The following is a 12,752-nucleotide window of genomic DNA, read 5'->3' as shown; positions in this document are numbered from 1 at the left end:
CCTGTAATTGCTGAGAAGTTTTTTTTGCCATTTTCCTGCTTGGCTGTGCAAAACTAGACTTGCTTAAGATGTCCCTGTGTCTCTTTAAAGGAAGCAGGTTGGAGGGAGGATACAGTTGGTATATTAACCTCAGCAGTGGTTTCAAGGAAGCCTACTTATAAAAAGTGCTACAGCCAGGCTCCTCCAGGACAGGTCACTCATGTTGGGGTCCCCAGCCTTCCAAGCCCATGTGCCCTGGGGATCCCTAAGCCCCAAAGTGGATTTCACCGACACATGCCAAGATACAGGTGCCAGGCTGTTGGGGTTCACTTGGCCCTCCCCACGTGGAGGGTGGGCTCTGAATATCAGGCTGCACAAGCACTCCCACAATGGCCCAGGGACAGGCAAGCTCTGTCGTGTGTTCACCTGGGTGCAGGGAGAGCCCAGGACAGCTGGGGCCCAGAGCGCTAGGCCCAGTGGTACTTGTCCCTGCCAGCCAGCCCTCTGGGGCCCTTGCCAGGGGTGGAGAAGCTGTGGTTGTCCTGTGCCTAGCCAGGTGGCTCCAGACAGGCCTCTGTTGCTATTTAGACCTTGAAGGTGACAGAACTAGATGGGTGGAGCCACAGCCGGGCCACCCTGTCCAAGAACTGTGGCTGCTCCTCTCTGCATACTTCACGATGCAGCATGTGAAGAGGGCTAGGGCCTAAGCAGGATGATGGCACAGCTGATGATGGAGGCCACCACGGCCACCTAGAAGCCAAATGTCTCCTATGGTGGCACAGGCTTGCATACAGGGGGTCTCTGAAGACCACTGGGCAACATTTCCCTTCCAGCTGCACATGAGGAGACTAGACCCCAACATTTGGTGACTTGAGTGTCAGTGGAATGTGATGACAGTTTCTGCCATCACCATGAAAGACTCAGAAGGTGCTATTCAGGGGTGGCCACACATGAGCACAAGCACCAGTGCCGTTCCTGGGGCCAGCGTGGCGTTCCAACCCACAGGGGCCTTGCCCTATGGAGAGTAGGCCTGCACATCCCCACATGCCCCAAAGAGACCTCTTCCCCAGTTTTTAATGAGTCCACCTTTAAAGCAACTTATTACACTAGAAGTCCCATTATTAATTCCAACATTAACCTAAATAGGCAAAACTTTAGAGGTATGTTTAGTCACCTAGAATCTAGACACTACATGGGAAGACTAGAGCTATAGAATGTCCTAAATTAGAAAACATGCTCAAATGAAAGCAAAATATGTTGGGCATAGGTTCTAAGCTAACAATGATGATCATAGCATATAACGACACACAAGTGTCCATTTATTCCTTCCTTCCTTCAAATATTTAACGAAGGATTATTATGTGCCCAGCCCTATGCTGGGAACTTCTGGTCATCATAAACAGACTTGACTCCTATTCTCATGGAGCTTAGCCTAGTGGAGGAAACAAACATAAATCAAATCACTGAAGAAAAGAATGAATGTGTAACTGAACTTTGGGACCAGTGCTGTGAAGAAAACTGTGCTGTAAGCAATCGGGGTTTTAAGCAAACACAGCAGCATGCTCAGATCTGTATTTGAGAATGAGAAAAACATTGTAGTTCAATGAAATTGAATAAAATTCCGTGAAATTGTAGTTCATCCTTGTAGTTCAATGAAAGTACAATGTAGAGACATATTTAAGGCAGCAGGACCAAATTACTATACAGAAATACAATGTTAACATTCTTCTAATTCTTAGGAAAGGTGCCAAGGAATTTCCAGTGACTATAAATCCAAGGCCAGTTTTATCACTGTGCTCCTGAAGGCAGTTGGGTCTTGCCAGAGCCCAGGGCCTTGGTTCAGCACTGCTTAGTTACAACATCAGAACCTTTCCCTTTCCTGTCTTCTTTCCATGACCCTGCCAAGACTTCAGAGTTCAAGACTCTGCATCAGCAGATGCATCATCATCATGGTCAGTATAGCTGTTCACTTATTTCAAAACAGGAGGGAGACTCCTGATTTGCTCACCTGATTATCTAGTTTCAGCTGTCGAAGCTTCATTGTCTCATCTTCAAAGGCACTATTTAAAAAGGAAAAAAAAAGCATGTAAAGAGAAAATTCTGTTAAAAACATGTCAATTTCGTATTCTCCATGTATCTACTCCCCTGGGCTATTTTCAGCCAAATGATTCTGCCTTAGGGAAAGTTTCTAGATGTTACCTGACACTGGCTTCAGGAGGACTTGCCACGCTTATTCTATGGAAAACCTCAGGAGACTGAAGTACCCAAAGAGTAAAAAGAAAAAAAAAAAAAAAAGATGTAGAACATAGACTCACATGCATGCAGGAATTTTTTCTTTAAACCGTATGTTGGGTACTAACTATAGCCCAGACACAGTGCTAAGTATCTGACATGCATTATTTTATTTATTCCTCAAAACAATCCTACAAATTAGGCACTATTATTCTTCACTTTGAACATGGAGAAACAGACTTAGAGGGCTATGCATAAGGTTAAACAGCAGAAACAGACTCTAATCCAGGTCTCTTTCCAGAGTCTAAATTCCACCTAAAAATCCAATATATTTTTCTTCTTTTTTGGAGCTAGTTCTAGGAAATAGAGAATTAGACTAGATGGGGATTGTGGCAGGCTGCCCCCAAATACGTCAAAGTAGCACACTGATAATTCTGAATTAAAGTTTACTTGAGAAACAGCCAATGCAAGCACATTCTGACCCTCCTTTCTGTCCCCCAGAAGCAGGAAGTCAATTTCCCATGTGAAAGGTACTCTTCCTGTACCAGGAGGTAAAAAAACATTTATCACCAGAGATCGAGAATTCAAGGCCTAGAGGTCAATGTACACAAACTCTGCTTAAGTTCTTCACTAATTAGTAGCCAAGACTAAGGTTCTTTGTCTTGTCATTTCTTCACAAATTTATTGTTTCTTTCTCTAAAAGGTATATAAACTGCCTGCTTTGGTCATTTCTTAGGTTCCATATCTATGAGACCTCCATATGTACAAAATTAATTTTTCTTCCCATTAATCTATTTTGGGTCATTTTAATTGTTAGACCAGCCCAAAGAACCAAGATTAGTAGGGGGAATTTTCCCCCACCCCCAACAACTGTGTATAGCATCTGACTACAGCCTACTGATTTCCTTAAGATCTAGGCAAGTTGGGCACCTGGGTGGCTCAGCTGGTTGAGTGTCCGACTTTGGCACAGGTCATGATCTCATGGTTCGTAAGTTCAAGCCCCACATCGAACCCTGCATTGGGCTCCTCCAGGCTCACTGCTATTAGAGCAGAGCCCACTTTGGATCCTCTGTCCACAAACTGCCCCCCCGCCCCCGCCACCCCTTCCCAGCTTGCACTCTTTCTTACTCAAAAATAAAAATAAACATAAAAAGATTTAGGCAAGTCATTTAACTTATTTTGCAGGTTTGCCATTAATAAAATACGATGCCAGTCATGGAAGGAGACTATAAGTACAGTTGAACAGACAAGACTTAACACCACTAGGAGACAGATTTGTTTGATGGAAGAAAACAACAACAAAAATGGAATCCAATGACTGTTTTCAACTGATAAACCAAATGCTTTTGAACTTTAAAAAAAACTCTCTCTGAAGCCATTTCTATTTTTGAAAATTTTCTAACTTAAGATTTTACTTTGTGACTCAGAATTCTTGGAAACAGTAGAGAATGAAACAAGGCAGAAATGGTTCTCAGTTATTATTATTTATAATAATAGTAATTATTATTTAATTATAATTTTTTCTGGAGCTTACTATCAGAATCTATTTGAGAAGATAAATTCCATGGTTACCAAGGGAAGCATGGCTTTTCCTGCATTTGAGGTAAAAATACCAAAGCATCTACCCACACCTTAGTGGTTTACCACTACCTTCACACATTTTAGAAGGTTTCATGCATTTTAATAATGCATAACAACTTGGAATTTGTGTACTATCTCCAAGACTCCTCCTGCCTACTAACCTGTAAGCAGATTTTTTTTAATTTTATTTTTGAGAGAGAAAGAGAGAGAGCACATGCATGAGCAGGGAAGGGGCAGAGACAGAAGGAGACAGAGGATCTCAAGCAGGCTCTGCGCTGACGCAGGGCTCGAGCCCAACAGTGAGATCACGACCTGAGCTGAAGCCGGACACTTAATCGAGTGAGCCACCCAAGCTTACAGCCTGAACCTGTAAGCATATTTCATAACCCCTTAGATATAGATGACATCCTGGTTCTCTGACAGTTTCCCTCTATTAATTTCCTTCTAAACTATATGCTTAAAAACCTGTTGGGTATTTAAAATAAATCATCTCCTTTATCCCAGTTCAAAAGAGGGAGGGACAAGCAAACAAACAAAAATGTCAGATATGATGTATTCAGGCCTTGACTTTGTAGGTCCCTAACAGTTCTCCTAGACATGTTCCTGTTTTCCTTAATATTTTTAATATTCATTCACATATTTTTAAATCCTAGCTTTATGAGTACAGTACTAGAATATTATTAGTATTTAGTGGATATTAGTATAAATTTGAAAAACTCTATAAAGCAACTAAGACAAAAAATTAAGAATATTAGGATATATAGGGAAAAAAGTATGAATACACAGGAACAGGTAACATGGTAAAAAAAAAATGCACTGTTACGTGCTGGTATTTTCAACAGCTTCTGCTATGAATCCTGCTTCTCCTCTAACTCACTTTGCCTTCAACACTAAACTAGAATTGCAAAACCCCCTGGCATAGAAAATAAATCATCCTATCCCACCCCCAACCCCACCTCTACACACACACACACACACACACACACACACACACACACACACACACACAGCTAAAATCTCACTCATGCTAAATTCTCACACACATCTAAAGTCCGCAAACACTTCTGTTAAAGACGCTAAGAGTGAGGAAACCAGGTGTATCTTCAATGCCAATCTCGACACCACGTAATTCCTTTCATCAAGCCTGAGCAAGCTGAACAGGTTTTGTTTTGACCTTAACAAAAGAAGCACTAAAAATATGCTATATAATTATAACATTTAGATACCTCCTATACATCAAGAGCTATGCTTCCTTTGAGCTCTAGTTTTAAATTGTAATTTACCAGAAATAACATTTTATATACTTACATTAATCTGAACTAGAATTTCTGGTCTAAACTGGAACATGATCTTACTAAATTTGTATTTTTCCTTCAATACTCTCGCCTTCCTTTAAAACAAAGTTGTTTAATGGCAGGCCTAACCAAGCCTGGTTCATAAATCAACATAAAACAAGAAGAATTCCTACAGTGTAAAAGAAATGGAATTACGTACTATATTTCCTCCCATTTTTCTCATGGAAAATTTCCTATTTACTGGATACAAACAGGGAAAACCCTAAATATACATCTTATAAAAACAACATAGATCCAACATTGAAGTGCAATGTAGAATAATACCCACAGAACGCCTTTCTCTTGAACTACTCTCCATTATATATATGTGCATTACACACACACACACACACACACACATGCACGCACACACACACACACAATGCTCACCACAATAAGTGTAGTCACCATATCTGTCACCTTGAAACATGATTACAATATTATTGACTATATTCCCTGTGCCATACTTTTCATCCTCATGACTTATTTTATAACTGGAAGCTTAATGCCTCTTAATGCCCTTCACCTATTCACCCTATTATTTCTTTAATTGAAAGGATTTTTGAGATAATATATGTGTTACAAGAAGATTGCTGGTGACAAACTCTTTTTGTATGATTTTTTTCTTTCTAGTTTTTTTCTTCATTGGTTGTAAAAATAAAGCATATTCATCTTATAGATTTTGTAAAAATTTATAAAGAAAAAGAAATAGTCTCTTCATAATCCTACCATCATGAGATAATAATCCCTGCTAACAAGAAAATATCTTTACAAATATTTCTAGTAATTTTTATATATTTGAAATAAAATTTATGATTTTTATATCATTTTAACTCAAGATTATATCATAAGCATCTTTTATGTTATATAGGTTTTTGAAATATAATATTAAATGGCTAGTATTCTAAAATATGGACATTCCATAAATTTTTTATTGTGGTAAAAACATGTATCATAAAATGTAATACCTTAACCATTTTTAAGTGGACAGTTCAGCAGTGTTAAGTATATTTACATGGCTGTTTGCATACAATTTTTTATAGCAGCATTATTCACAAGGGCCCAAAAGTAGAAACATCTCAAGGGTCCATCAACTAATAAATAGGTAAACAAAATCTGATTTATCTATACAATGGGATTTATTCCGCCATAAATAGAAGAGCTTGAAAGCATTGTGCTACATGAAAGAAGCCAATCAACAAAAGACCACATATTATATAATGCTGTTTTTATGAAATGTCCAGAATAGGCAAATGCATAGAGGCAGAAAGTACGTAAGTGATCGCTTAGGGCCTTGTGGGGATCAAAGTTGAGGGATGATAGCTAAAGGGCATGGGATGAAAATGTCCTAAAATTCACTGTGGTGATGATTGCACATTTCTATGAATATACCAATAAGCACTGAAGTGTGTATAATTTAAATGGCTGTATTGTATGGTATATGAATTATATTTCATTCAATAAAGCTGTTATTATTAAAAAATTCATGAGTCTATACTAATTCTAAATAAATGTCACAACAAAGATCTTTACAGAATAACCAACTAATAAATATAGAATGAATGATGGAAGTAGAATGTCACCATTTTATAACCACCATATTAATAATTGACTCTTGCAAGAAACATTGATGGATCCTACAACCATTGAGTAAAATAAGATATTCAACACAATCTCAAGTATCTCCCCACAGATTATATTAGTTACAAAGAGGGAAAGGTAACCTTACAATGAGAAAATGTAGCAGATATCACCTTAACCAAATGAACAGATTCAGCAATGATGGGACAGACTGACATAAGGTATTTCCTGATGTGATGTATCGAGAAGAAAACAATATCACGTATGCAATATTCCTGCCAACAATGTTTGTCCTAAATCTATTCAAGAGGAAACAAACCAAATGGAGGGAAATTCTGCAAGACAACTCTCAGAATTCTTGAGAAAAACATCCTTATTAAGAGAGACCAAAAAAAATTTTTTTCTAGATTAAAGTGGAGAGACTTAAGAGATTTCTGGCAAGAAAATATAACACATAATCTTTGAATATTAATCATAACATACACACAGTAAAGACTATTATGGGTGCACTAAGGATATTTGACTCTGAACTGTGCTTTAAATAAGAGTATTAGCATATTAATGTGATAATAGTATTGTGGCCATGTAGGCGTGGGAATAAGGTGGAAATAATAATGGAACAGGGTAGTATGGATGGGGGGAGCCACATTTCTCTGAGTATCCATGAGTCCATAATGATATGAATCAATGAATGAATGAATAAATAAATGAAGAAGGTACACCTCTTCCTTACAGAAAAAAAATCCAATTAAAAAAGATAAAAGGGAGGCACCTGGGTGGCTCAGTGGGTTAAGCATCCGACTTCAGCTCAGGTCATGATCTCCTGGTTTGTGAGTTCGAGCCCTGCGTCAGGCTCTGTGCTGACAGCTCAGAGCCTGAAGCCTGCTTAGGATTCTGTGTCTCCTTCTCTCTCTGCCCCTCCCATGCTCATGCTCTGTCTCTCTCTGTCTCTCAATAATAAATAGATGTTAAAAAATTTTCTAATAAAAAAAAGATAAAAGGAATGATGGAAATAGAAAGTCACCAAAGGCAAACACAGTAATAACCATTGCAGACAAGAACCATAAATGGACACTAAAATTAGTAGGTGTAAGTATGATGGGAACTAGATATTTGCATAGTCTCAAAGTATCTGTCCACAGGATAATTACTGATTGCAAAGGGAAAAAGAGTAACTTTATAATGGAGAAACCTGGAAGACAGCACGTTAACTAAATGATTAAGATTAACATCACCAGTAAGAAGACACAGCAACATCACGCTCCTCCTGATAGATGTGCTGAGAAAGGTACAGCATCATTTTTTTGTGGCACTCTCACCAGAAGTGCACAGCCTTAATTTAATCATGAGGAAACAACAGAGGAGCCCAAACTGAGAAACACACTACAAAATAAAAGGCCAGTACTCTTCGAAACTGTCAAGATCAGAAGGGATGAAGGAGAATGGGAGGTACGAGCTTCCAATTATGTGATGAATAAGTCACAAAGATAAAAGGTACAGCATAGGGCATGTAGTCAATGATACTAGAATAGCCTTGTATGTCAACATATGGTAGGTACACTTATGGTGAGCATGGCATAAAGTATAGACTTGCTGAATCACTATGTTGAACACCTGAAACTAATGTAACACTGTATGTCAACTATACTTTGATTTTTAAAAAAGGAAAGGCAAAGGGGCACCTGGGTGGCTCAGTCAGTTGAGTGTTTGACTCTTGATTTCAGCTCAGGTCATGATCTTGCAGTTCATGGGATGAAGTCCCACGTCGGGGCTCCACTGTCAGTGCAGATCCTGCTTGAGATTCTCTCTCCCTCTTTCTCTGCCCCACCCCCACTCGCTTGCTTACCATCTCTTTCTCAAAATAAATAAACATTAAAAAAAAAAAAAAAGGAAAGGCAAAGAAAGACTGAGATACTAAGCAAGTTGGAGAACACTAAAGAGATATGATGACTAAGTAGACTACAGGATCCTGGATTTGGATCCCAAATTATTAAGAGACATTAGTGGGAAAACTAGTAAAACTCCAAGAAGACCTGTGGATTAGCTAATGGTACTGAATCAGTATTAATGTCCTGGTTTTGATAATTTACTATGATTATGTAAGATATTAACATTAGGGGAAGCTCAGCCAGGGAATTCTCTTACGTTTTTACAACTGTTTTTTAAGTCTCATTTAAAAGATTTTTAAAAGTGAGATATTAAGAGATAATGTTAATAAGTAATGACTCTAGGTGAAAGTCATAGGTTATCGGTTTATTTTCCTTGCTTGATTTCAGTATATTAAAATTTTTTCAAAATAAGAAATTTGAGGGGAAAAAACAAAAAACCAGACATTTTCCTAAATGTGTACACTTAAAAATCCACATGCCCTGGGGCACGTGGTGGCTCAGCCAGTTGAGTGTCTGACTCTTGATTTCAGCTCAGGTTAGGATCTCATCATGGTTTGTGAGTTTGAGCCCCACATTGAGCCCCGCATTGGCCTCCATGCTGACAGTGAGGAGCTTCCTTGGGATTCTCTCTCCCTCTGTCTCTGCCCCTCCTCCTCCCTCAAAATAATTAAAAAAAAAAAAAATCCACATGCCCCTTAGTCGAGGGTCTAATTTACATGCACAGTATTTCTAAGGAATGGAGATGGTATGAACAATAAAGAAATTTGCCCAAGATCAAATATCTGAGATACTCAAGAGCCCACCTTAAAATGTTATTCACTGAATTGCTAGTCTAGAGCTGTACCCAACAGACCATGTTGCCAAATAGTTTGAAGCATTTAATAATGTATCAATGACATGCTAGATTCTATGATTACACTTTTAGCATTCCTGTCAAGTTCTCTACGCATACAAAAAAAAAAAAAAAGGATAATTTTTTCTAACACAAAATCCATTGCTGCAATACAGTCAGGGAGTGCTTCTTGCCGCCTCCTACACGGTGCCAGATAATAAGGATGCTGTAATCAGCACTTCGCTGCAATTTGGCCAGGGATGCAGGTGGCTAAACAGCTCCTTCTGTGGTGCCGGAGGGAGTAAACACCATTCTTGCCAGGAGCACAGCAGGCTAAGACTTGCAAAAATGAAGGCTATGAACAGTCCACGGCTCTTCTAATAGTAACTTGAGTGAGTACTTCCTTTACTGATTGCAATATTGCTTCATAACATCACAAATGATCGTTTTTAGTCTCAGGAATTAGTTAAGAAACAAGGAAAGGCTTACCCTGCTTTATTACATAAATTCAATAAATGCCAATGGGGATTGATAAAGGAGACAACTTCGAAGGCAATTTATTCATTTTAGTTAGAGGAATTCATAATTGTAAATTGTTAGTAATTAGCTGCCTGTGTGAAGTTACAATAAAGCAATTTATGAAAATCTGGTTCAACTCAATCAGAAATAAATGTACTATGTGTGACAACGAACTATTAGATGATATTACAGGAAAAATGAAGGAAAAAAGGTTTACCTGAAGACAAATAACTACATAAAGCAATGTAATTTTTTAATTCTTAAATCTAGTCCATTATTCATACTTAATAAAAGATCTGACTCCTACTTCTGGGAGAAAAACTGTACATTTTTATTATGCCTTTCACTTAAATACACATACTAAAAATCAATAAAATCAACAAATTAGACTTCATCAAAAAGAAACTTTTAGGGGCGCCTGGGTGCCTCAGTCGGTTAAGCGTTTGACTTCGGTTCAGGTCATGATCTCACGGTTTGTGAGTTCGAGCCCCGCACTGGGTGCTGTGCTGACAGCTCAGAGCCTGGAGCCTGCTTCGGATTCTGTGTCTCCCTCTCTCTCTGCTCCTCCCCCACTTGTGCTCTGTCTCTCTCTCTAAAAATAAATAAAATGTAAAAAAATATATATTTTTTAAAAGGAAACTTTTAGAGAGAGTACATCAAACTAAAAAGTTTCTGCACAGAAAGGAAACTATAAACCAAATCAACAGGTAACCTACTAAATGGGAGAAAATATTTGCAAATCATATATCTGATAAGGCGTTAAAACCCAAAATATATAAAGAACTCATACAAATCAATAGCAACCTCCCCCCAACAATCCAATTTGAAAATAGGCAGAGGATCTGAATAGACACTTTTCCAAAGACAGACAGATGACCAACAGATACATAAAAAGGTGTTCAGTATCACTAACCATCAGGGAAATGCAAATCAAAACCACAATGAGATATCACCTCACATCTGTCAGAATGGCTATTATCAAAAAAAACTAGTGTCGTTGAGGATGTGGAGAAAAGGGAACCTGTACACTGCTAGTGAGAATGTAAATTGGTACAGCCACTATGGAAGACAGTATGGAGGTTCCTCAAAAAAATTAAAAATAGAGCTTCCATATGATCCAGTAAGTCTATTTCTAGCATTTATCTGAAGAAAACGAAAACCCTAACTTGAAAAGATATCTGCACCCCCATGTTCACTGCAGCATTATTTACAACAGCCAAGACATGGAAGTAACATAAGTGTCCATCAATGGATGAATGAATAAAGATGTAATATGGAATATTATCCAACCATAAAGAGAATGAAATCTTGCCACTTGCAACAACATAGATGAACCTTGAGGGCATTATGCTAAGTGAAGTAAATCAGAGAAAAGACAAATATTGTATCTCACTTATCTGTGGAACCAAGCTTACAGACTGGTGGTCACCAGAAGCGGGTGGGGGCTAGGCAAAATGGGTGAAGGAGGTCAAAAGGTTATAAAATAAACCAGTTACAAAATAAGTGATGGAGATTTAGGGTATAGTTAATAATAAAGTATTGAATATTTGAAAGTTGCCAAGAGAGATTGTTAAAGCTTTCATCACAAGAAAAAACAAATTTTATAACTATAAATAGTTATGAACATTAACTAGACTCACTGTGGTGTTCATTTCACAATATATACAAATATTGAATCATTATGTTGTACACCTGAAACTAATATAATGTTATATGTCAATTATACTTCAATAAAAAATATGTTCTCCTCATCTGTGGCTTTTGTTGTACAAAAAGATATTGTTATGAAAATTAAAGGACAAGGCTCAGATGAGGAGAAAATTTTTGCAAAATACATATCGAACAAAGGATTTATATTTAAAATCAAAGGTAGTCTTACCAGTTTACTCAGAAGACAACCCAATTAAAAATTGGACAAATGTTTCAACATTCATTTCATAAAATAAGATCTATAAATGGTCAATAAGTATTTGGAAAGATGATCACTATGAATAGTCATTAGGAAAATGCATATTCAAACCACAATGAGATTGGGGCGCCTGGGTGGTTCAGTTGGTTAAGTCCCCAACTCTTGGTTTCAGCTTGGGTCATGATCTTGTGATCTCACGGTTCATGAGCTGGAGGCCCACAATGGGCTTCGCACTGACAGCATGGAGCCTGCTTGGGATTCTCTCTCTCCCTCTCTCTGTTCCTGTGCTGCTCACTCTCACTGTCTCTCTCTCAGAAAGAAACTTAAAAAAAAAACCAAAATGAGATATCAATACATAACCACTGGAAAAGCTAAAAATTAAAAGACAGACCATACCACGCGTTGGTGAAGACGTAGAGCACCTTGAACTCACATTGCTGGTCAACCAGTATTTGTGTGCAAAATGTGCAACCACTTCCAGGTAATTTTTTAAAACATCAAACGTCAAACTGGGTGGCTCAGTCGGTTAAGTATTCGACTTCGGCTCAGGTCCTGATATCCTGGCTCATGAGTTCAAGCCCCATATCAGGCTCTATGCTATCAGCACAGAATCTGCTTCGGATCCTCTGTCCCCCTCTCTCTCTGTCCTTCCCCTGCTTGCACTCTCTCTTTCTCTCTCAAAAATAAATAAACATTAAAAACAAAAGTCAAATTATACCAACTATTTAATCCAACCACTCCACTCTGAAATCTACCTAAGAAATGAAAGCATATGTCCACAAAAAATATCTACATATGCATGTTCATAGCAGCTTTATTTGCAATAGCCAAAAAGTGTAAACAACCCAAATGTCCCTCATCAGATGAATAGATACACAAATTTAATGTGGGATGCC

The 12,752-nt window shown here is 38.1% G+C and overlaps 1 protein-coding gene across 1 annotated transcript in view; it reads right to left on the bottom strand.

Moving 5' to 3' along the window:
• The window catches only part of TULP3 (TUB like protein 3), a 65,670-nt gene that overhangs the window by 29,512 nt on the left and 23,406 nt on the right, over nucleotides 1-12,752 (bottom strand). The window contains exon 2 of the mRNA XM_047067239.1: nucleotides 1,988-2,039. Coding sequence (XP_046923195.1) covers nucleotides 1,988-2,039 — 52 coding nt within the window. The remainder of the gene's footprint in view (nucleotides 1-1,987; nucleotides 2,040-12,752) is intronic.

This window comes from Lynx rufus, unplaced genomic scaffold, assembly GCF_022079265.1.
Source record: "Lynx rufus isolate CCGP_SWC_20201006 ecotype Redwood Valley unplaced genomic scaffold, mLynRuf1.p SCAF_7, whole genome shotgun sequence".
Lineage (NCBI taxonomy): Eukaryota > Metazoa > Chordata > Mammalia > Carnivora > Felidae > Lynx > Lynx rufus.
Note: the sequence above shows the minus strand (reverse complement) of the source record. Positions and strands in the feature narration are given on the sequence as shown.